The sequence below is a fragment of the Excalfactoria chinensis genome, chromosome 2, assembly GCF_039878825.1.
Source record: "Excalfactoria chinensis isolate bCotChi1 chromosome 2, bCotChi1.hap2, whole genome shotgun sequence".
Taxonomy (NCBI): domain Eukaryota; kingdom Metazoa; phylum Chordata; class Aves; order Galliformes; family Phasianidae; genus Excalfactoria; species Excalfactoria chinensis.
In genome coordinates, this window is record NC_092826.1 from 26004693 (window position 1) to 26031179 (window position 26487).

At 39.0% G+C, this 26487-nt stretch overlaps 1 protein-coding gene and 1 long non-coding RNA gene across 8 annotated transcripts in view; one reads left to right on the top strand and one right to left on the bottom strand.

Annotated features, from left to right (window-relative positions):
- The window catches only part of RALYL (RALY RNA binding protein like), a 359319-nt gene extending 348300 nt beyond the window's left edge, over nt 1-11019 (bottom strand). The window contains exons 1-2 of one of the 7 annotated variants that reach the window (XM_072327245.1): nt 10334-10467; nt 9192-9278 (exon numbers count right to left, since the gene is read on the bottom strand). Coding sequence is in view for 1 of the 7 variants with exons in the window: in XM_072327243.1 (XP_072183344.1) it covers nt 10334-11009 (676 nt within the window). In the remaining 6 variants the exon portion in view is untranslated. Of the gene's footprint in view, nt 1-9191; nt 9366-10333 lie in introns of all 7 variants that reach the window. The other 6 variants (XM_072327247.1, XM_072327248.1, XM_072327241.1 and 3 more) reach the window with 6 other exon arrangements.
- Nucleotides 10729-24908, top strand: LOC140247594 (uncharacterized). The gene is made up of 3 exons (XR_011902722.1): nt 10729-10866; nt 12895-14076; nt 24643-24908. It is a non-coding gene; the product is annotated as an uncharacterized lncRNA (long non-coding RNA).
- Nucleotides 24909-26487: the final 1579 nt, after the last annotated feature.

Below are 26487 nucleotides of genomic sequence, written 5' to 3' on the forward strand. Positions count from 1 at the left end.
CAATTAACATTAAAAACATTCATTAATATTTGTGATCAAGTATCAAGAATTTCTGAACCCATTTTAAAATTTCTGAAATGAAATATTACTATTATACAATTGTATTATCATACTATATACATCATCATCATCATCCAGGTATTCCTGAAATAATGTATTTCTTTAGACTGTAATTACTTTTCTCATAATTGCTCCTTTCATTAGCAGATCCCTGAGCAAATATTCCTCATTCAGCAGCCCTGGACCACCTACTCACACAGTGCAGATGTTATGGTTAGTCTCAGCAACATCAAATGGCAAAGTCTGGCTAATATGCACTACCGTTACAGAGAAATTCAGCTGTGTTCTTCTATGTCCCCACAATCTACAATCATGAGGTCTTTCTAATGCTGTGTCCATACTGTACTTCCAAATCTGAGTCAAAATGCATGACTAAAAAGAGAAATGTTATGGTGCATAAATGAAACTGAGGAAAGAGCTGACTTCATCTAGTCAGCTAGGAATATGATCCTTGTAAATCCATTTTTTGTGAAGACTGCTCAGACAATGCATTGTTGAGGTACAGTACAAAAAACAAAGGTAGAAATATAAATACATATCAAAGAACAGAGATGAAGACAAAGAGGTGGCAAAGTGCATAACATAACATGGTAGCTGCTGCTAGAAAAAGACAACAGTAGCATAACATACAGGGCAGTAGCACAAATGGGCAAGTTTTTCTGTATCCTACTGAAAAAGCCTTTTCCAGAAACACAACTTTCAGATTCAGATCTTCAGCTTTTTGCTGATCTACTTTTTGCTGATATACTTTCTGACACAATAACTCTATGATTACACTAATTCACATGTGTAAAGTTTAAGTTAATTCAATTGACATCCATATGATCCTTATCTTTCAATTATTTTCAGAGGTTTTTCAGATGAGGTCCGTGATTGTACACAGTAACTGAAGTGCCAGGATTTTATGGTAGAATTCCACAAGGAGAAATCATTGAAGCCGTAGGATTTATAACCTTATAAACGGTCAGGAAGTTACATGAAGTAATGGGAAAGAAAAAAAAGGTATGAAATCTTGGACCCAACAGAAATCTTTGAGAAGTCTGTCATAGTCTAGAACAGATACAAACTGTTTAAAAATACATATTAATTTTTGTAAAAAAAAATAAAAAAATAGCAAAAATAGCAAAAAAGTCGAAATTAAGCCACAAAGATTCTAGTAGCCAAAAATAAATAAATAAATAAATAATCAGTTTTCAATCAAATATTTAATTAATAAATCAATATTTCAAGAAGTGGGAAGAAAAATAATGGGATTTATCTCTCTTTATCCATCAAAATTTTAGGAATCTGTGCTCTCTCTCATCAGTGAAAAGAGAGAGGTGTTTTAGAAAGGTTGTTCATCTCACCTATCTACAGATGCCTCTCGGGATATAACCCATAGCTCTCTGGAGGTGTCTATATATCTCCATTGACTACAAAGCCTTAAGCAACTGTGTTAGACTGCAGTTACTAACTTTCTGATGGCTAAAATGATGACTAGCTTTGCTCTGAAAACCCATTTTTTAAACAGCAATGTTAAGAGAGATCAATCTATCCTTTTGTGTGAATCACTTCATCAAAATCTACAGAAAAAAAAAAAAAAGAGAGAGAGAGAGAGAGAGATGGGAAATCTCAGGACCAGGTTTCTGTTCACATGTAACCCACCAGAGCAGAGCACACCCCCATGAATGGTAACACAGTATGCTTCCCTCATAAAATAGTAAACAGTGAAAACAGCATCAATGTGCTGATGAATTATCCCATTAAAGTGCAAGTGACATAACATCAAAATTTAAATCTACTTTATCTTTTCATTCTGCATAAGCTACATTAATTGTCTACAACTTACAAACACACGATAGAAGACGCTAACCTTTTCATAGCCAACCTTGCAGGTGACTCATTTACTGAGCTCCCACTATATGCAGGGAGTAAACATAAAATCTTTCTTCTTCTGCAGTTTGAAAAAGCAAGCTGATAGGAAAACTGAAACAGGTCAGGAAAATGACCTATTGTGCTGCATGTCAGGTGTCAGATTTTACCATACGTAATCAGAGGCAAATACAAGACAATAAATGATAAAACTGAAATTTTGTTAAATGGAACATAGTATAAATAATCTCTTTTGCAGTTACCCAAACAGGAAGCTTAGTTTATAGTATTTAACAGATGTCATATGACAGTTTGCTTGTAACATTTTTAATGTCACACAACTTCTACCTTAACATTTATTGGGTGAAGGATCTTTCAATAGGATACTGAAGATACATAGAATATATTTCAAGCTCAGAATTGTGATGCTACAAGTACTAAGTGCACTGCGTTTCACTGTAAGTCAGTGAGTTACGCCAACTCCTATCAACGAAAGCTGTTAGCATTCAGTAACACTTGGGGCCAGATTCTGTGTGCAAAGATGCACATAACTGTCTTTGTTCTGCTCGTACATTTTTGTGTTTTGCTCATTCAAATTGCTCTAATAAAGAGGTCACCTTATGTGGTGGTGCAAGTATCTTAGTATTTCCAACACCATGCAAGTACAACTATAGTTGACTTCAAGTTAACTATAAGGCAGACTAAAACTTCTCTATCGAAAACATACATGTGTGCAGTGACTCTTCAAGAACCTAAAATTACCTCTAATTAACAAGATGCATCTTGTATCTATTTGGCATAAACACTGCTCAGCCCCTGCGTGAATCTCCTAGCTAAAACCTTTTGCTGAATACACTGTGCTACTGTGATTTTTGTCTACACAGCAAATTTAGCCTTTTTTCAATGAAGTAAACAATATCCCATTAAAATTTGATTTATGCCAGACAGCTCTTTTATGTTGACCCTGCATGTCTGAATAGAGGGAGGATTTTGATGAAAGAAACTATAGTGAACTGAACAGGCTGCAATAAAAGCATTTGGCACATGACATGTTTGGTAGACTCAAGATCAGACTTTCACAAAGTCATTTAGTAATTATCAAGGTGCAAAAATCATCATTGGATCCTTTCTGAATTACTGCCCTTTAAATAATAATAATAGCAATACTGCCTTAGCCTGGACCTACATCTGTCCAAAGGTCAAGAGCAGCTGCCAGAGGACCACAGTACTGCCCACACAAAATTTTCAGCTGTTTTCAGAGCTCCATATTGACTTAGATGTTCAGTGACTGCACATCAGCTGGGCACTGCTCACTGACATAAGGAGAAGTTCACCTGGAGAATGACATCTATGTAAATCAAGTTTCATCAGAGCTTAGGGTAACAAAGGAAGAAGAAAGACGAGTACACAAAGGCAAACAAAAAGACTGGGGAGAACCATTTATGGGCCACCATGCCATCATTGATCCTGTTAAACCCACCTCTGCTGCTTCCAACTTTGAAGAGCTATGTCTCAGAAGATATTGTTGTATGTACCAAAGTAACCACAAAGGAATTATGCCACAGACAAAGCTTTCTACCTAAAACAGAGATGCTGCTGCAGAATAGTTGTTGCTTGAGCCTGGAAATTCCAGAAGGCCAGGGGGCATGTAGGAGAGTTAGTGGTGGAGAGGCACAGGGAGGAAACCAGGGAGACAATGTAGCTTTGTAGTTTTTCTCAGGCGGCAGTAGCAGGTATCAGTGTATATAAATTTACAGTACTGTAAAAGTTAACTATCTATTCCTAATCAAGACTGTATTTGTTGAGCTCTAAAAGACTGTGTAAACTTTTGACTAATTCTCTATCACACTAAAAACATCAGTAAAAAGAACTATATGACCATCTATGATCATGTCTACCTTTCTAACTCTAAATATCACAATCATAAAAACAAGCTAATAGTATTCACACTAAGGAACCTGAGATACACTTAATAATTTGAAAGTCTACTTAATTTTTGTTTTAATTATAAGCAGATGATTCATGGAGATACAAAATCACACTTTGTTGTTCCAAGGTAAATTTCATAGAAAACAGTTCCAAGACTGCAGTAAAGATGTTTCAGAAGGATTCGATACATTAAAGAGATTAGTGTCATTGTGAAATACAACAAAAGAAAAGATGAGAAAAAATGGTTTAAACTTTGCTAATGTGTGTACATGTGAAACAATAATCTTCAAGTCATGTTACCCTGGTAATTGTTCAAAGGTTATAAAATAATTAGTGCCTTAACAGAGGTAAGGATGTTACACTATAATCTTCGCACCATTTAAAAATAGCATTTTGTTTTCTTCTGTCAGTCAGGATCTGAGTTTAAGGAAGCTACAGACTGGTTTAAATCCAATTCTCTCGATGACTATGTTGACAGTGCAACAGATTACGCAATTTTTCATCTGGAAAATGTCATCTTTAGCCTTCTGTTCAGAAATTCCATCAGTTCTTAAAGGATGTGGCTTCAGATTTTGACAGAGCACTGCATCCTCTGAGAAGACCACGGGAATTCAAAAGTATTCCTATGGGGACAGACCTATCAGTCCTTTCTTCAAATGCTATTAAGTTGTTGTTTTAAGACAAATAGGGGGAGCACAAAACAACATTCCAGAAGAGAAAGAAACTGCTTTTAGAATAATGCTTTTGCAGACAAGAGAGCTAAGATAACAGCAATCTTGGAAGAAACTAATTAGGAAAAGCTATTTTAAACAGCACTATAACAAACTTTCACAAGTATTCCTACTAGAAGACAGCCTCTGATACAACACTGGCTTGAGTCCATTCTGCTCCCCCTGGTTGATAGGAACTCAAAACACTGAAACAGTAAATGAAAGATTCTTGGGAGGCAACAGAACTGTGCTGAAGGAGAAGTCCCTGGGAGTCCTTTGCAGAGAAATGCAGCATGGTGAGGCAGTGCCAAGGGCAGGTCAGTGTGGCACAATGCCTGGCTCAACAGCAGAAGGCACAGGCACAGCCCAGCTCCAGGTAAGCACATCAGGCCTAAATGGGGGCTGGAAGCTGCACATGGAGGCAGAACCAGGGAAGAACAGGTGTGAACACAGATGCCCTGCTTCTGCTGCAGCCCAGCTTTGCTGAGAAAGCTTGGATGTCTGTGACCAATGTTAATGGGAACCACCACCCAGTTAGCCCAAGCAAACTCAAGTGTAAGGGGCAAGGATTAGGGACTGCCCTCTGGAAATGCACAGGAAAGACAACCAGGGGGAAGCAGAGATGTAGAGAGGTAATCTTACTGTGGGGGGGACAGCAGTGGCACAAAAACAAATAAGTATAAACTGTCTGAGAAAAAAAAAAATCAGGCATCAAACAGATTTTCAACAGCTGTAAGAGTCAGACCCAAAGAGGCGAGGTGGGAATGGTGCCCCAGCTAAATCTGCACTGGAGCTCAAACAGAGCAAGTCCAGCTCAGCACCACAGCAGAATTGATCTGAAATCCCCACAGGCCTCTCTAGTCCTAACTTCTATGTGGAAAAATATGAAAAGATATCCTTCCATTGCCAACTGAGGCCACTACAGTGGATGAAAGCTTGAATTTGGGTCAGCGCTCTGTGCACCATAGTCATTAACTCCTGTTCACCGGTCACGCATTGTTATTTGCTAGTAAGCACTGCTTATAATAGCTAGTTACGGATGAAAAATTGCTCTCCAAATCTTTCTATTTACAAATATCTTAAATTCCTAAATTCACACATATCAAATGAGATATAAACAAAAAATAGAAGATGACATACAAGTCTGGACACAAATCACACATCAGGAGTTCATGCAGTAAGTGCTTCTCACACTTAGTGTAAGACACAGTTACATCATCACTTCTAGAAACAACACTGCAATTCATTAGATGAAATTTTCATTCTTCCTTCCAAAAATAATGCTTGCCTCTTACACTAACTCTGCTTTCAGCGTGTTAGTCATAGCATAGCTATGGAAACATCAAGCTGGAACCGATTCCAACAACCCAAATCCTACTGTGCCCACATAATGCAGGAGGCAGAGGTATCCTCTTTCAAAATTATCTCCTTTATCTCTTTTATAAAATCACACAACCTCAAATTTCTGCAAAAGAAACGTATGTATGAGTATTAGATTACTGAGCTACTCACACAACAGGTGCTTTGCAGGCAAAATCTGGGTGCTGAAAATAGTGATTTCTAAACTTTTTATCTCAGACTTTAAACCTTAGGTGAGAAGAATCTACAGTCAGCAACTATGTGTACAAAACTACCCACTCGACACACCTGCAATATTGAAAGAAAGGACAAAAGGAACATTACTCTGGAAACTGCAGCCTAGTTACTATATTTCAGTGCTTTAGCAATACCAAAAATGCTTTTCTAACTGTCAATTTCACATAATTTAAGGAAAAACTTTAATTTAAAAATAAGGGGGGAGGGAAATGAAGGGAGAGGTGGAAGATAGACTTTCAATCATTATGGTATTTTAAAGGCTTTCTTTCAAATTAAATCCTGAGAAAATAAGCAGGCTGAATCTTCTTACACTGTATTGACACAACAGATTGTAACTATTTCTGAGAAGTCATCATTATCTATCATGGAAATGTCTAGACAGTGCTTTTTGGACACAATGGATTATTGACCCCAACATACTATCAAAAGTATTCCATCATGTCAATGCAGAAACCATGCACAAATACGCGCTAAGCATTTTTACCATACTTAAGCTGGAAAAAATCCACCTTAAATACACACAGCGGCTTTACTACAGAGTAAATTAATAAAAACAACAGTAACTGATTTATTTTTCAACATGTCTAATTTCACAGAAGAATAATGAAGACTTCTAATACACACTTTCCACTTTAAAGGCAGCCGTTATGTCACAGCAATGTACACTGTTAGAAGCCTCAAACTTCCAAATGAATTAGAAACTGGCCATGCAGTTTTGCTTATGTCACAGAAAGAAAATAAATACACTCTCTGTAACTTACTTTGGTTTCCACATGTAAGGAGCTGGCTGGAGGGCCGGGCTCAGAGAGTGGTGGTAAATGGAGTTAAATGCAGCTGGTGACCGGTCACGAGTGGTGTTCCCCAGGGGTCGGTGCTGGGGCCTGTCCTCTTCAACATCTTTATTGATGACCTGGATGAGGGCATCGAGTGCACCCTCAGTAAGTTCGCAGACGACACTAAACTGGCTGGGAGTGTGGATCTACCTGGGGGTAGCGAGGCCCTACAGAGGGATCTGGACAGGCTGGAGAGCCGGGCTGAAGCCAATGGGATGAGGTTCAACAAGAGCAAATGCCGAGTCCTGCACTTTGGCCACAACAAGCCCAGGCAGCGCTATAGGCTTGGGTTGGAGTGGCTGGAGGACTGTGTGGAGGAAACGGACCTGGGGGAACTGATTGATGCTCGGCTGAACATGAGCCCACAGTGTGCCCGGGTGGCCAAGAAGGCCAACGGCATCCTGGTGTGTATCAAGAATGGCCAGCAGGACTAGGGAAGTCATCCTGCCCCTGTACTCAGCATTGGTGAGGCCTCACCTCGAGTACTGTGTCCAGTTTTGGGCACCTCAGCACAGGAAGGACATGGAGGTACTGGAGCAGGTCCAGAGAAGGGCAACGAGGCTCGTGAAGGGCTTGGAGAATCAGCCCTACGAGGAGAGACTAAGGAAGCTGGGGCTGTTTAGTCTGAGGAAGAGGAGGCTGAGGGGAGACCTTATTGCCGTCTGCCAGTACCTGAAAGGTTCTTACAGTGAGAGTGGGGCAGGTCTCTTCTCACTAGTGACAAGTGACAGGACGAGGGGAAATGGCCTCAAGTTGCGCCAGGGCAAGTTCAGGTTGGATATTAGGAAGAACTTCTTTACAGAAAGGGTGGTTAGGGACTGGAATGGGATACACATGGTTAGGGACTGGAATGGGATACACATGGTTAGGGACTGGAATGGGATACACATGGTTAGGGACTGGAATGGGATACACATGGTTAGGTACTGGAATGGGATAAACAGGGAGGTGGTTGAATCGCCATCCCTGATGTGTTTAAGAGCCGTTTGGATGTGGTGCTCAGGGATATGATTTAGCAGAGGTTGTTTTAGAGATGGGTACTGGTTAGGCTGAGGTTGGACTTGATGATCTTCCAGGTCTTTTCCAACCTGGGTCATTCTATGATTCTATGATTCTATGATGTAATACACAGCTTAAGTTTACGATCAGCTACAAATCCCTAAAGGCTGTTTAAATAAAATACACTAAGCAATCCCATCACAAGTAAACACAAAGTAAATTATAGAGAATGCTGCAGATCCAAGCATTCAGCACTTCTACTTTAGCATAATACTGCACTGTATCTCCTTCCAGAAAAGAATCAAAACCACCAACAAGCCTGTCATCTGGAAAAATCCTTCCAAACTGTATTTTAAAGAACCAATATCCTGCCTCTACATCAGGGGCAGCCTCTGTTAAGCATTTAAGCACTATCCATGAAAAGTAACAGTTCCTTCTCCAGTCCTGAACTCTCAGTGACCGTCACGGAAAGTAAGTTTCCCATTCCCTGCCAGCCAGTGGCATTAATAATCATCAAAACAAAACGAAACACCTTCGAGCAAATATCTGTTTCTGATTAATCTCCATCCCAATGAATTAAATTCATAAGAGGCAACCTGCTGCCTTGTTTACGCCTTTTTAATACGAGGAGCAGAAGTTGGATAGAAGGGTTTTGCTGCCCTCAGGGCTACGAAATATGTCTCGTGTGGCAAGGAGCCAGCTCACCCAGGGAGCCTCCTTTGCTGTTTCTCTCACAGCTATTTTCTAATGGATAATTTTTAAACAGACACACACAAATACACAAGTCACCACAACACGGGGCTGGGGTTTTTGCTCTTGTCTGAAGTCCTGCAAGTATTCATGCCCAGAACAAGGACCTCAAGATTTCACCCTGAAATTTCAATTTGGGGATTTTTCCCAGACAGGAGGTTGCAGTGGGGGTCTGCATTCTCATTCCTCCCTCCCCCCCCCCCCCCCCCCCATACTGCCTTCCCCTCCTGACAGCACACAGCAGACAAACACCTCTCTTCAGCCTCACAGACCCAGCCTCAATTAGTGCAATGCTCTGCACACATCCGAGCAATCAGGAGGCAGAGATACGTAGTTCAGTCCCCATGTGCACTGCACTGAGACCTTCAGCTAAGGGTGGAAAGAGATTTCTTTAATATATATATATTCAAATCTCACAATGTAATTTACACAGCGTGGAAACGCCTACAAGGAGATGAAGTACCTGCACTGGGGAGATGTTCAGTTGTTCACTTCATCTTCCGTTGACAAGGAAACCGAACCACACTTCATTCTCCAGGAAAACCTTCCACTGCCATCATTTGAAAATGTATTTATTTGTATATATGCATACAGCTATCAGCATCACCATCATGATAATAATAACCACCATAAAATACTGCCGGCAAAAGAATGAAAAAAAAAAAAGTCAAGGTGCAAAATGTGCAAAAGTAAGGATCATTTCTTTGGCTGCATATTTTTGCTCTGTTATCTTTAAGGAGGAAAAACAACAAAAAAAAAGTATTTAAAAATGGTAACTGTAACACGCTGCAAGAAAAGTTTCACGTTATAAACAGGCATCAAAAACTGAAAAAGAAGAAGGAAAGAAAAAAAGCCCTGCAGATTGCACTGAGTGTCAAAAAATGAAACAATAACAAAAAATACTAAAATCAACATCTTGCTCTGTGGCTTCCACCAGTATTGCAAGACTACAAACTCTTTGTAAACACTGCTGTAAAATGCATTTGCAAATCCCATCTCTACAAGGTAAAAAATAATTTAAAAAAAAAAAAAAAAGCCTAAAAGAAAAAAAAAAAAAAAACACCCAAAAATAAAAACAACAGAGAAAATCCTCTGAAAAAAAAAAAAAAGAAAGAAAAAAAAAAAAAAAGAAAGAAAAAGAGTTAGAAACATGCCTTCTCTCTTATCATTAAAAAACAGCATCATATTTCACATCGCTTTCTGTGCACAACAAAACCAGTTGCATATACAGATATATAGCTAATCAACATATCGCAGTTGTTGCTGGACTGGCAAGTCTCTATTATTATTATCATCATTTCTCATTCCCAGTGACTCCCGGCCCCAGCAGCACCTTTTGCTCACAGTTTAGGAACCATCGCATGCTAAGAAAAAAAAAAACAAAAAACCAAAAACTTGTCATCAGCAAAAGATCAAATCCATTTAAAGAAATAATCAAAGAGGAAGGAAGAAAAAAAAAAAAAAAGCAAAAAAAAAAACGGAAAAACAAACAAAAAAAAAAGGAAGGAAAAAAAAAAAACAGGACAAGAAAAGAAAAAAAAAAGAAAAAAAAAAAGAAAAAAAAAAAAAAAAGGAGGACAAGAATGTCAGCGGAAAGGTACTCACCGAGCGGGAGTAAAAGGGAGGAATAAAAATGAGAGTTACTATAAAATACAGTATGGCGGTGGAAGAAGGAATGAGGCGCTTTTTTTTTTCTCTCCTCTCTAGTCTCTGCCTCCGGCAACCGCCACGTGATCCGGAGCCGGGCGGACTGGCAGCCGGGAGGGCGCAGCGGCGGCGGCGCCGGGCGCGGACGCAGCCCGGACTCAGCTCCGCGCCCCGCGGCCGCTCCCCCCCCCGCCTCCCGCCCCGCTCCGCACACGCGCCCGGGCGGCCGCCGGCCTCGGCAGGTGCCGCTCGCGCACGCACTCGCGCACACACAGCGAGGCGCGGGCACGCAGCCGGCTACGCGGGCGAGGTGCGGAGGCGGGCGCGGCAGCGCAACTCCCTCGCCGCCGTTGTATGAAGTTACCGCCCGCCTGTTGCCCTCCGGCCGCGCCGCCCGCTGTACCCCGCCGGGAGAGGGGTGCCCTGCCCCGATGGCGAGCTGTGCGCCGTGCTGCCCATCCTGCCGCTCGGGCTGAGGCGGCGCGCCGTGCGTATGTACCCGCACCCCGGGGTGTGCGGGAGGTGTTCGTGCGGCTCGGGGCTCGCGGGGGGTTCCCCGGGGCCGCTCCTTCCCGGGGCGGTTCCAGCCTGGCGGTCGCTGTAGCACACGGTCGTATCGGTGGTGTTCCGGCATCTCCTGCCGGAGAACGCTTCGCCTGCAGCTGGGGAGGAAGGACGGGGAGCAGCTGTCCCACCCGTTATTTGCCTTTGTTTCCCGGCCTCTGTCCTGTGTCGCGACACGGGCTTTCGCTTCCCGTAAGAAAGTGACTGGTGGAGGTGGAAAGGGAACGGGCGGTCAGCTCAGCATGGCATTGCGTGGGGCTGGACCCCAAGGCACCGGAGAGTGGCCCTGGACCGGCTCCAGGTGGCAGCTCTCCCCGTTTTCCATCACCAGCCTAGAGATACTCCGGAGCAGGCTGTTGCTGAGAGTTTCCTTACATCTCCTGCTTCTCCCTTTTTTTTCTCTCTCCTCACTGTCCTCTTAGCTAATGCAGCAGCCAGGAGAGCAGGCCATGGGGCTGGGGGCAGCTTGGCTCAGGCTGAGGCATGGCCAGAGCTGAGTGCTGCAGGCCCAGCCTGCAAAGCCTGCACCCTCACCTCAGCAGCCCCAAACTTAACTGCTGCTTCAGCAGTGAGAGAAAGAGACATCTGTGTGAGATAAATTAATGGAGGAAGAGAAGTGCTTCTGTGAGCCAGGTGCTGTGATGGAGGGAGCGATCCTCCTCCTTCCCCCGTCCTCCCTCCCTCCTGCACTTTTTGTTTAGAGCTGCTCTCTTTTCATCTGGGTCAGGAGGCAGGAGATGCAGTCAGGTTATTATTCTATAGAAATTGCTTTGGCCAGTAAGAGGATGCCCTGCTTTGTAAAAGACTGGTGAGGGCACCAGCCTGCCTTCTTCGTGGCCTTGCACAAAGCCTTTTCCCTTGCCCCAACCATTGCTTTCTTTCTTTTCTATCCCCTATCTCTTCCCTAGTGTTTCCAGAGAATGAAAAGAAATGCTCCCTTTCTTCTTTGCTCTCAATTTCTTCTATGAAGCAGGAAAAGATAACTGGACAAAGTTTAAAATCTAAAATATATTAACAGTTATGCTTTCTCACTTTTTGTCCAGCTTTCTATTTTGGCAGTGGACTTGTTTTGGCATTTCATACCAATCCCGGTTGTTCTCTCCCAGCTGGGCTTGGCTCCCAGGAGTGGAACTGTACTTCTGAGAACGTTTAAACAAACAACAACAAAAAATAGGTAATCCTTAAAGGTACAAGAAACAAAAGTGTTTAGTATGAATGCTAACCAACTTTACTGCATTTTACATGTGTAAGACAATGAACTCAGCCATGTTATGATGATATCCTGGAGCTCTCAAGTGTATTTCCTTGTCAGGTACACTGTTTTGATCAGCATTAGGTACAGTGTAAAGAAATACCGCCCCATGGCTGAGGGTTTGCTTAGTGATATTTAGTTTCCAAACGTGTTTGCAGAATTGAAGCTTAAATTAGAACCCTATTTTCTTGCTGATTTTCACTTTTCTTTGTTTATGTTACTTTGAGCACACATCTTCCTGAAATAGTAACAAGAAGAATAAAAGTGAAACAGTGGTATTTTAGTGGCATTTTAATACCTAATGCTGTAAATAACAAGTTTGGCACACAGATTGGAGACCAGATACATACATTTTGATAATATATTTTATGCATTGTTTGCTCATTAGATTGCAAGAACTGGGAATAAAGTAATATGTTCTCATTACAAGTATGTTCATATTTATTTGGTGTATTGCAAGAGATATAAAAGTTCATCATGGTACACTGGGTAAATCTGGATGTAAACTGGAAGATGGCAGGTTTAGAGGTGGCTGTAGGAGGCAGGTGTGGTGCAAGGGGTTGTACATGCTTTGTAGGCAGCTGAGTGGAATCCAGGCTTAGAAAAAGTAACAATGTTACATCCCAGTTTAGTTAGCATTGTAAATATTGTGAAAATGAATGGGTTCTTAAGGAGTCACCTTTTCTGCTTGTAATCCATTAAGGTGAAGGAAGCTTCAAGGAGCAAAAGCTGCAAGAAGTTTGGCAAGAATATGTGTTTGCAATAGGTTACAACCAAATGAGAGTTCAGAAGAATACTGTTTTCACAGATTCCTAGGAAACCTTTATTTATCAATGCCTGCACTTTCTGGCTACTTCTACTTGAAGCTGCCTCCAAGAGCATCTGGACCGAAATGAGGAAATGGGGGAAACTTGAACACATTGCTCAACAAAGTGTAGTGTGAAAGAATGCATCTGAGAATGAAGAAAAAGGACTGCCACTTAGATCATTTCCAGGGCATACTGCTTAAGTACATGTAAAGAAAGTGCCTGCTGGCTATTTTTAGGATTTCCTTTTTTCCTTCTGCAAGACAGCAGCTGAGCTCCACTGCAGAGTGATTAAGAGTTGCCCTTAAAAGTAACGAAGAATTTTGGATGGAAAGGGTATGAGCCAGCACTTCTTTGCCTCTGTTTTGGTTACCAGCAGAGAGAGACTTCCTAAGGCTCCTGGAACATGACACTTCACCGTCAGTGCTCTGTGGATTATGCTGGGCTCACTGTTCCTGCAGTCATTCCTTACTGTTCCCATTTTTTGCATCTCTTCCCTGCACCTCTGCAGTATCGCCTTCCCCTTAGGAGGAGAAATAAGTACATACTAAGATTGTCTCATTGACTGTAATCTGTTTTTCTTGATTGCACTGAAGCATCTATACTCTCAGAACAAGTCTGCTGCTGTGTATGCACCTTACTTATGCAATTTTCTTCCCTTTCAACTGATGCTAGTATTGGAGACACACACACTTCTCTCTCTATTTTTTTTCTTTTTTTAAACACCGCTTTCACTGTACTTACAATTTCTTAACATCTTCTGATTGCAGGCACTAAACAATTAGGAGTCCAGCACTAACATACTGGCTTTACAGGGATCCATCAGCATGACTCAGCAGCCTGCAAGCCTGAGCTCCAGTTGCATGCAGTTACTACTACCTTCTCTTATTGCACTAGTAGAAGTCAGTTAAAATATTACTGGATGCAAAAATAGCAGTAGTAATAATGATAATAACAATCATGATACAATAATTGATGGAACGCCTCCTGTCTGAGGACTGCCTGAGAGAGCTGGGGTTGTGCAGCCTGGATGACAGAAGGCTTGGGGGAGACCTGAGAACAGCCTTCCAATGTCTAAGGTGAGATTATTAGAAAGGAGAAGATCTTTAATAAGATCTGTATGATAATACAAGGGGAAATTGTTTCAAAATAAAAGACAGGAGATTTAGTCTGGATATAAGGAAAAAGCTTTTTACAGTGAGGGTAGTGGAGCACTGGAAAAAGGTTGCCGAGAGATATAGTGGATGCCCTGTCCCTGGAGACATGCGAAATCAGGCTGGACCTGACCTTGCTGTAGGTATCCATGTTCACTGCAGGGGAGATGGACCAGATGATCTTTAAAGGTCTCTTTTAACTCAAATTGATTCTATCAATAATAAGTGACCTCTTCTGCAGATTCAGCTATCTAATCCCAATTCAATGTCTAATTTATATGTGATACCTTTGAGACCACCCAGTGTGACAATAGGGTTCTAAGGTTTTGTTTTTGGTTTTTGTACTTTGTCACTTTTATATGTCATGACAACAGGAAAGGGAAAAATAGTTGAACAATAAGTGCTAAATAAAAGAATTACTTGAAGCATTAGATAAGGTACTAGGTTAAAGGAAAGCTTTGCATTTCTCAAACTATTTGATTAATATAGTTAGCTATCATTTAAATGTTTGGGTTGTTTTTTGTTGTTATGATTGAAGTGCTATATGTTAGAGAACATCAAACTGATATATTTTCCATTTTTAAAATCATCTCCAGCCTATCTTAATAAACATGACCTACTACTTGAGACTGAAACATGTTTTTGGGAGATTTTTCCTTCATCTGTTTTCCTCTGTACAATAACATTGTTTTTCTTGCCTTTTTCCACAGAATCATTGTTAGTTTCCACAAAGTTCTACACTTTTTTTCTCCTTCAACTTACAATACTTTTAAAACACTGTGTTTATCTGTAAAGTAAGGCTAACTCACTTCTATTACCACCGTTTCAGCTGAAATTTCCAAGCAGCAGATACAATCCAGGTAAAAACGTCCAGTAATAAATGACAGAAGAAATAAAAGCAAGGACACTGTTTAAAGGAGGGAAAACAGAGTATCTGAACGTTCCCATTATATAAGGGAATGAGAAAAAAATAGAATAAAATAGGAAGTCTTCAACAGTTCTGTGCCCCCCTTTTTTACTCGTATTGTTAGGTTAGAAGGGTTTTTTGAGTGGGATGAATTTTCAGTTATTGAATGCTTTTCTCAGTGGAATGTTCCATCTTTCAGCTCTTGAGTACTGTGCTTTTTGAAACAGTCATAGTATGCAACAAGCTTTGTGTTCTCAAGATGACTATTTTCACGTGCTATTTCATAATAAGCCAAAAGAGACAACTACAATAAAAATCAGTGAGAATTTGGTATGCCCAAAGCGCTGAGTTTCAAAATTATTGCTTTTTGCTCTTCTAATTTGTTCTTTTCATTGAAGGGTTAATTAACGAGTACAGCTTGTAATGAGCATGTCTCGGTTTGTGAGCTTTGCAATAAGCAAGTCTGGGAACAGTGTGAGATAAGGCAGCTTATGATCAAATTCATTGGTCTGCACCATCTGTTCTTATGCATTAATTTTCTATATGATGATCTGTCCACAGAAGGGGAATTCAAAACATACTTTTAGGGTTTTTTATTTATTATATTTGTGTTGTATCTGCTGGAAGTACATGATGGCTAATGACTGGCATGTGTAGTTGAATGGAAGAATGAGAGCTGAGAGATCTTTTATAGGGTTAATCCGATGCAATGCTGAAAAGTGTGCCTTTGCAAGAACAAGTAGTAACTCAAGAATAGATGAATCTGTGGTGCAGGTGATTACTAAAAAGAGAGAGAGTGAGTAGAAAGGATGAACAGAAGAAAAAAATAATCTAGTTATTTGAGAAATGGAGTCAGAGATTTTAAAAAATGACCTCTGAGCTGAGAAATATCGCTTAGTGGAAACAGTGGAAATGAGCAGCTTTCAGTTATGGAGATCAGATCCCATGTGCTTAAACATGCTTAGATTGGACACCCACAATATGAAGAAAAAATAGATAATATAATCTTTCTAAGCCCAGTTTAAGTGATTCACCAATAACTTGTCTCAGAACTCAGTTTACCAGCCAAGCATTCATCTCCCTTAACTTAAAATGTTTCTTGTTCTTCTTTGCCTTTACCTGCTTCAGTTTATGACATGACTGGGATGTGAGCTACGTGTCTTCCCTTAATGCATGACACTGTTTTCCACCTCAATTATTTCAGGAGGCAAGGTTATATGAAGAAGTAAATGTGTGATAAAATAGCTGGTCTTTGTTGTAATGCTTGTGTATCACAAAGTATTATAAGTTTGCATAGCCAATTCCAATCCAGGTATTTCCCAAAGAATGAAATTATTATTACAGTTTCACTGTTCATAAACACCTTCTTTTAGCATACAGGGAATACACGAGCAGACATACATAGATGCACCTGCATCACTTAACCTGTTCTGCCATTTTTCTTCTTTGACCCTCCGTTCATGTTACTAACAAGAGCTAATCTTAGCTAGCTAATGAGATCTGACATTATCGCAGTCCATTGCAGGATGGCTGGAGGCTAGAGGATTTTGTGTATCTTGTTTTATTCATATGTTGTCCTGGAGAGAAATGGAGACATCACGTAAGAGCACTGAGCACTCAGTGTCTGCCTCTGGGCAAAATACAGGTAAAAGACCCCTTTAAAATAAAATCATATAAAATTTAATGTAATTTCTATATTTTTTAATGGAAAGGCAGTTCATAATAGAGGCATGTCTTACTCTGACCTCATCTGCCTTGCATAAATGTAGAATTTCTGCAGATGGGGGAAGACTTACCATATAATTACATCAGGTTAGCTGAGGTCAGTAATATTGGAAACATATATTGACGTGGTGAGTAGCATTTATTAATTTATTTTCTCTCTCTTACTTCTAGCCAGAAAATGTCAAACACTTTTTCATGATCACAATTCCTCTTCTTCATCTCCTGCTTATCAAGTATTCTAGGACAGCATCCTATTGTTACTTTGTGGTAAATCTTTAGCCTGTGAATATAGGAGACAGATTTCCCTTTTCCCCCCTTTCTCAATGTGGCTGCACTAAGATTTATATATTTATTTGTTTATTTATTTCACGTTTGGCTCTTTTATATAGATAAACCTCTGCCCTGCTGCAGCTTTTTGAGTGCCTTGAAGCTTTCAAATGACTCATGAGGCACACTCCCTTCCCTCTAGCCAACATAGAAGAAGCCTGGAAAAACTATGTTTGGGAATGATCCTCCTCCTGGCTTACATCACAAATGACTTCTATTACAGGATAAAGCCCAAAGGCACAATCCAGCCTGAAATACATAGTCATCATAAACTGTAATAATACTTCATAACAGAAGTTAAATATTCCAAATCATTTACAATTCTAAATCCAAATCACTCTCAGTCTACATTTCCAAGTTCTTCAAGTAAGTTTTCTTTTTCAATAAATGTCAATGAGTGATAATTATTGTGTTTGATGTGAATGGACTTTTCCTATGTTAAAATCAAGTATAAACAACACATTTAAAAAAAAAAAAAAAAAAAAAAAAACCTGCATAGAAGTGTTTGAACAAACACATATCTATAAGTAAAACATAAACTAAGTCAGGAGAGCCTGCATGCCAGCTCTTAACTCCGGAGGATGCCACAAACTTATTTGTGCATATTCACTGCTAATAAAATATTTGCAGATCCTATTTTCCTAATAAAGCTGGGAAATGCCTTACAATATCGATAACATTTTTTTAGATAATTTTCAATTCTACTGGAGTACAAAACACACCATGAAAGCAAAGTCAGAAAACCAGGACACCACGGGTTATTTCTAGAGATGTTTTTCTCTAGAATTTCATTTAAAAGAAAAAATATTTTTCCTGTGGCTTTTGCAGCTCTTTGCATGCAGCATTTTTCTCAGCAGTAGATCTACTCGGATCAAAAATGAATGCCTATAAGAGAGCTTTGGAAGGAGTCACTAAGAGAACTTTGTTGTTGGAGATATGCATAGGAAAAACAACTGAAAGCATCAGGGCGATTTGGGAGGAAAACAACTATTGATAGACCTGGTTATAGAGGTTTTTAAGAGAACCAATTATAGATCTCCCAAGGCAGAATTATAGATTTTCACAGAAATGTTAGGTTTTAGCCAATATCTACCTTACCAAGAGAGTCACCTGCAGTGCAATTGGTAATACCAGTAGCATAGCAATCCCACAGTGAAGCATTAAATCAGTATTATGAAAATGCTAATTAAGTTATACAAGGGGCAGGTAGAAATAAAAAAGTAACCTTATAGCATCATTTTTTGCTGTTTATTTTAAGTTTTGGTGTGCTTTGTTGTTGTTTATTTGTTTTGTTGGTTACGTTCTTGCTTTCTCACATTTGCTTAATGTGTTTTACCTCTATATTCCACAACATAACTGCAAGTTGGAACAAAATACATTTCTATTCATATATTCCTCTCTCCTCTACAGTCTATCTTACTCATCTGTTCAAAAGGGGAGTATATATTTTCGGTTTATAGTGTTACTGATAAGAAGTTGCATTGCAGCTGAGAAGGAATAATATAAAACCAGAAGAAACCAGTGGATTCTGGTGAGCATCTTCTGAATGTGAATGACAAAAATAGAGGGTTGAGAAAAGGAGGAAACCAGAAAAAAAGAAAATGAACCAGTATGAAGATTGCCAAACATAGTACTGCTGATAATGTACGCATTCTACTAGAAATAGTAATTATTGATGGTTTCTACAATTGTAATCAGAATATAAACATCCATATATTATGTAGCAACAAAGAAATCTGTGTTCTGTTAATATGATGTTTATTTGTTACAACAACACATTTCTACCCTGTATCAGCATGTAATTGTCTACATACAAGAAGCAAATTCTGTGATTTTTATCCAGTGTTATCTTCCAATTACAAAAGAGCTGTATATCAGTGTAGAAAAGCAAACTGAATATAAGGAGGCAATACATTTTCTATTTGAGTTAAAATAATATACATATACAAAATATGAACGCAGAGACAAAACATATAATTTGAATCATTTCAGTCTGTGGGATTTCAAGGAGTCTTTCTACTGCAAGCATTCATTTGAGTGATCCTCATGCAAGTAGCAGTATTGATTTATAGTAAAAGCTTTTGTAAGTAAACATTATTCATATTATTAAAAATCTTCAGGGAAGGTTTCCAGCTCTGTAGAGTTTTCTTTTGGCCTCACTGCTGCTTCAAGCGGTGGGAGGAATTTTTACAATAGAATTACCATTAGATTTTTAAAGCTGAAAATACTCTTGCAGCTTCATCAGTATGTAAGAGAAGTTCCTTGTTTTGAAAATAGGTTACAGCTTGATGAAGAAATAGTAATGGAGAAATGAGGAGAAAAAAGTGAACAAAGGGTTTGTCATGGTAATTTTTTGTAATCCCTTCTTTTAACAATTTAGTTGTGTTTATTTGGTAGTGAGATCTAACTTAAGGAATTAAGTTGTTAATAGGTTTGCCACTCTTGACTTCGGTCTAGATGGGGTAACCAACTTTCACTCCTGACTGTTCCTATCTTACTCCCCTCCCTCTCTCCTGATTGTATCTCCTCTCTCAGATACAGTGATATAAATACATATGCTTATATGCATATAACTGAATTTTGCTTTGTGTAAGATCAATTGTTAAATGATGTATGCTGATATGTTATGCTAAATACTATCTATAAACACTGTTATGCTGGGAAGCCTGAATTGATGGTACGAGCTGGAAGGATTAGTGGCAATAATCATCTGGTAGATAGTATAGTAACTTTCTTATGCCAGATCATAATTTCGAAATCTGCATTTATCCCAATAAGTTTGAGGGCTAGAGGAAGATGGGAAGATGTTGAATTTGAATAATAAGCTAGTAAATAACCTAAACTAATAATAAATAAATAAATAAAATAGAAGTTATGTTTTTCCAACCACTTTTTGAATTTTTTTTTTTTTTTTTTTTTTCAGTGAGAGAAGGAGAAAATAAAGGTTAGGGAGAAAACGCAGGGTGTATAGGTGAAATCTGTGAGAACTGCAGAAGAAAGCAATTAAAGCCAAGTAGAAGAGCTGTGAAAACAAATACGGAAAAAGCACTTGTGAAAGTAAGAGGTGTCAAAAGACTTGGGTTAGAAATGTCTGAATTAGGAGAAATGAATTTTTGTTCAGGTCATAGGTAGTTTTAGTAAAGTGAGTACTGAAAGGGAATTTGGAAGTCAAAATTACAGTAGCATCATAAAAAAATAATTTTTAATCATAGAAACAATGTGAAAGTTTTAAAATGATAAACACTGCTGTGTAGAATACTGACAGTAATAAAAATGAAATATGCCTCACAGTGATAATACTCTTCTAGATAATTTCCTAGAGATTACCTGTTGGTATTTTTGGAAAGGTAAAGGAGAAAGTCACCAGGATGTGAGGTATTCATCTGTGTCTATTGAGATATTTTTACTCTCTCAGAACATATGTGAAGCTTCATCATCTTGGTCAGGAGACAACAGCTGGCAAGAAGACAGGAACAGTAGTACCTCAGTAGTTTCTGCGTTGTGTAGCGGTAAGTCACCAAATTGCTAAATGGAAGAGTAAAAGGAATTTCCTCTTATTTGATTCATGAGTCAGTAACTCCTTACCATGGAGGCTGAATACCTTAAAATATTTAGATTTCCTTTTGTATCCCGTTCAAAGACTAAAGCTCTCTGTTGTCCCCTCTTTCCAAGACATGGAACTATCATAAAGTATGTCTCAGGAGTTTCTGTAATTCCCAGAGTTTGAGCCTTCACAAATGTGAGTAAAAAGCCTTGTTCAGTCAGAGACAATCCCCTCTGAATCCATTGGCTGAATGCAAAGTAAGTGTGCATGCAGAACAGACCACTCTGTAACTGTATTTTCTGTGCTGGTAGGGCTCTGGCTCGCACATCAGTTGGCTTCATAAGTAATTTTAGCAGTTTATGCATAGATGAATACATCTTTACACAGAGAGATTTACAATGCATGTCCTTTTCTGCACATGTCCTTTTCACATGAACAAATTCAGCAGCTCACTTTTGTTAACGTGTTATTCTTTAAGTCGGTTTTCTGTCCTTAGATTTGCAGATATTTTCATTGCACAAAAAAACACGCAATACATTTCTATAACCTTCCAGTGTCTTCTGGTAAATGTTAGAGGGACTGGAAGATTTTTACATCATTGGAACAGGATGAAGAAAACAGCATGGAGCTGATGTTCAGTTGCTTCTCTCTGTTATCACGTCACTTTTCTATACTCAAATGAACCCTAATCTCTCCTGTAAGAGACATACATGTTGATTAAAAAAAAATAATAAAAAATGTGGCCTAGTCAGATGGATTCTTCATTGTTTTGTAGTTCAACTTGCACAAACTTATGAGAGTGGAAATATCTTAGTATTCAGGGTTTTTTTCTGCTAGGGAAACAGACCCTATGAAACAGATAATTCTACATTATTCCTGCTGTGTTGTGAATATTGGCTGGACAGTGCATAAGATTATGGGAATCACAGCCTTTGCTTAAGACTGTGCTAAGTATGACAGTATTATGCTAAGTGTCTTCTGCACTGGAAGTACACTAGGTTTCCTTTATGAGAACTTGGGTTGGAGTGAGATGGAAGCTAGGTGAGTTTGACAGAAGCCAGGACAAAACCTGTATCATCGCACCACAAAGGGGATGTGAAAAACATACAACACTGCTGTTTCCCTCCCTTGCAGAACAGAGGAAATAAAAGATGATGAAGCCTTAGATGCCTGTGAAAACCCAGCCTTATAGTAGGACCAAGCAAGGGTAAGACTGCACGTGTGGTATTGCCAGTGGTTTTAAAGAGAGGTATGTTTGAGTTTGTTTTGTCAGTGGGGAACAAGTACATGTTCTGGTAAACACTGCACCTTTGCAATGGTGTGTTAAGAGACTGTCTTAAAAGAGAACAGAAATCTTGCTAGTATTTTCTGTAGGTCTGCATATTTAAATCAATTGCTTGTAACGCTACAGGAATGTTTTTTCTTTACTTCCGATAAGTAGCAGAGATACTGCTGCCTTTGGGAGTCCTCCCTGTATGTGAACTTCTCTCCTTTATGTGAACTCCTTCAGCTGAGCCAACAAATGACAGCTTCTACAGAAGAGCAGAGAAGAAAGTGCCACATCCAGCTCCTCACTTGTCCAGAGGTGCTGTCAAAACGTAGAATTTAATCTTTGAGATTAGTGCTTAAAAGCTCAGAGATTTAGAGCCAGGATTTAGGCTTTCTAAAAGTCAAACTCTGTGTTTGAAAGATCATTGGTCAAAACCAAAAAGCTCAGACTTCAACTCAGTGCAGCTTTTAATAATACTGGTTTATCATTTCTACAAACACAAAATAACATGTATATGTGATTTGCTTGTTTGTTTGTTTTACAGAATGGATATACTTTCCTGATTATAAGAGCTGATATAAAATTATAAATATATAAAATTTTTGAATGATGTTATTCATGAGGTAACTGTCGAGTTTCTGTGTTCAGGGCTTGCTTGTTTCAAGAAGTAATGATCAAAGACAGCTCAGGTATGTGCAGATCAATGCTTAAAGTTCCTGACTTTAGTGAACAGTGTCTGAGAAACTGAGCACTGTGCAGGAGAATAAATGAGTTCAGGCTTACTTACATGCATTTCAGTTTTTAGAAAGATTTAATGAAATATAGGTTTGTTTATATTCCATTCTTTACACTTTAATAGTTTTTTGTTTTTTTTTTTAATATGCATACATTTTTTCAGCTGTTTGGGAAAGAAACAGCTGCTTGTGGTTCTTGATTGGCATGGTTTTAAAGATATGAAGTCAAAACTGGATAATAATTTCTTTAGTATGCTTATTGAGATGCTTTCTTTTAGGTAGTGTGGAAATAAATAGCAAAGCATTTGGAAACACCAGTAAACCTCTGCTTCTGGTGGGATGGTTTCAGATTGCTTGAATTTTGTTGGCTTAATTTTGTTGTGAAGTTCTGAGTCTGTGACAGTAGGAATACATACACAAATATCTTAAACTTAATATCATGAAATATATTTCATAAAATCACTAGGTTATATGAATAAATCATTTGAACAGTTTTTCAGTACATTTACTTTGACCAAACTTTGCAACTGCTATCAGCTCTTGAATACAAGGGAAGAAGCATTTCTTCTGTTCTGTAAATCACTTCCTTCCTTATACCCACTTTCTATTCCCTTTATTTTATCTTTCAATATGAGATAGCTACTGATCCATAAAATGACATATGTGTAAACTTTGGTTTTATTACTTCTTCTGCAAAATTTGACGTTGAATATTTGGCTATTGTGCATTTTGATAAATAGTATAGCAGAAGCTTTCCTCCATAACTGAAATTGTATTTGATCTGGTGTAAATGAAAGCAGAATCTGGGTTGTTTCATTAGAGGAAATGTCTTGCTTTCCAGTGTTATACATGATCTATTAAGCCTATGTAAAGTATTTACCGTCTTCTCTACTGAGTTCACTTTCACAGGCTGTTAGTTTCTAACACGCTACTAATTCTTAGATCTTGGCATTCATGATGGCATTACTGGATTTGAGAGGGGAAAATATTAGGAGAGAAAGAGATGAACCATGAGATTTCCTCTGTAAAGAACTTCTTTTGGTTGTGGGGCAGCTACACAAACACCCATTAAAATAGAAACTTTTATATAATCGACGTCCTACATGCATATTTAAATGCTTGAATAACTGAATTTAATAATTGCTGACTACTCTAGAGTTTATCCAATTCACTTCTTTCTAGTGGAAACAGGATTCAGTCAGTTGAAGTTCTGTATTTTTGTCCAAAGCTTCATTTTTTTTGTCAAAAGATGCAACCATATAAGTGCTATCATGTTGAAACTAGGCTGATTATGTAGACAAAAAGTGTTGATTATAATATTCTCATTATAAACATTTGTTTTACAATTTTTTTCCCTCTTTGATTCATGTACTGGATCAACTAAGTAGATCTAATTTTAAAGAGCAAGATTAATTTGACCACTGCATTATTTTCTTCTGGTATTATCTCTTGTTTATTAATGTATGGCACTGGTAACATCACTGATAGGTTGATGTCTATAAAAACATGCAGAAGGTGATCAAAAGAATTATGATTTTTAACCTCAGGTGCTGGGGTTAGACTTAGGTTTTTTGTAACAACTGTATGAGATTGCATGTGATGGAATCATAGAATTATAGAATGGCTTTAGTTGGAAGGGACCTCAAGGATCATCAAGTTCCAACCCCCTTGCCATTGGCAGGGTTGCCAGCCACTAGATCAAGTACTAGATCAGACTGCCCAGGGCCCCATTCAACTTGGCCAACATGTCCAGGAACCGGGCATCTGCAACCTCATTAAGCAACCTGTTCCAGCACCACACCACTCTCAGTAAAAAACTTCCCTCTAACTTCTAATATAAATTTTCCATCCTTTGGTTTAAAAGTATTTCTCCTTGTCCTATCACTATCTAGCTTTGTGGAAAGTTGATATTCTTCATGTTTATAAACTCCCTTTAAATACTGGAAGGCCACAATGAGATTTCCGTTTAGTCTTTTTTTTTCAGGCTAAACAAGCCCAGATCCTTCAGCCTAACTTCACAGGGGAGGTGCTGCAGACCTTGGATCATCTTCATGACCCTCTCTGGACCCTCCCTAAAATCTCCACTTCTTTACTCTTTTGGGAACCCCAGACTTGAACACACTGCTCCAGCTCGAGCTTCATGAGGGTGGAGTAGAGGCAAACAATCACCTCCCTCACCCTCCTGGCCACCCCTTCTCTGGTGGAATGCAGGATACCATTGGCTTTTCAGGCTGCAAGTGCACACCGCTGGCTCATGGTAAGTTTTTCATCAACCAGGACCCCCATCTCAGCAGTGGAACTCTTAAGGAGTTCCTTTCCCATCCATATCCATCCATATCCATACATATCCAGGATTACCTTGATCCAAGTTCAGAACCTTGCAGTTTAATTTGTTGAACCTAATTAGGTCCACAGGGGCCCACCTCTAGTGTTTATCAAACTCCCTCTGGATGGTATCTCTTGCTTCTGCTGTATCAACTGCACCATTCAGCTTGGTGTCATCAGCACCTCACTTGCTGAGGGTGTGTTCAATCCCATCATCTATGTCAACAATAAAGATGTTAAAGAGTACTGGTCCCAAGACAGATACATGGCAGACAGTGCTCATTACTGGCCTCCACCTGGACATAGAGCCATTGGCCACAACCTTCTGGCATTGACTATGCAACAAATTCCTTATTCACTGAGTAGTCCACCCTTCAAATCCATATTTCTCCAATTTAGTGAGAGAAGCAAAAGAGTATAAACTCAAACAGGACCAGCTGCTGGAAAGTAAAAAAGTGGGAGAGGAGTTGTTAGAAGGTTTGGGTTTTTTTTCAGCTGTAAGTTGAAATACAGCTGTTTACAATGCTGAAGGCAAGACAGGATTTCATATAGCCCTCTTAAGAAGTATTTTCTTAAAGCAGTATGTCCTTGGGTAGTTGTGATTAAAAATAATTTTTATTACATATAATTTCTGAGTCAAATTTTTCTTCAAGTGATTTAGAAAAAAATATCTTTCAGACACTGTGGCTTAGAAGAGACTGCAAAGAAAATGTTTGAGATGAATCATGAGTTTTTGATTTTGAAAAGAAATTTATAGATGAGATAAATGAGTGCTTATTTACAGTTGATGCTTTAGAGAAGACTGAAGTAACATAGTGCAGTCGTGATTTTGACAGTGTTTCCCCAATATCAGCAGTACATTTGGAAAGCAGAAACCTATCATAATGTCTGAAGCTGAAATGGAGATCCACTGGAACAGGAAAAGTCGCATTGAACAGCACTTGAACAACTTGTCTTTTGTGCTCCTGAATTCTGTTGGGAAAAACAATAACAACAACAACAAAGAACAACACAAAAACCTCCTTACTTTCCAGCCGGACAGTCTCCTATATATTCAGCTAGTCCTTGTCAGATCTTGTTGAGGGGAACAGTACAGGGAATTTGGGATTTTCCGTAAAGTTCCCTTACTTCTTAACAGTTAAGAAAGAAACAGAAAATGAGATTCAAAAGATAAATGTTAAGCAGATGCAGGGAAAATCAAGTTTATTTTTATAGTTCTGTGATGAGTATTACATGAAGAGTCAATCAAAAAGATTTTTGTTTTATTCTATGAAGAATCCTGGCTGTAACAGAGCACACAGTGGTAAAGCACCCAGGCAAAATAGTTTGCAGTGAGCATTCATTTTGAAGGGGGAAGGTGAAACTCTTATGAATTATTGAGAAGGGCACAGTGATCAAACATACGTTTTCTAAGGAATTTCTGTCACTTCTGTTCTACTTTTAGAGTCTTGTTTTATTTCACCACCAATACTTTGCATTTATAAAATCCCTGCCACTGTGGAAT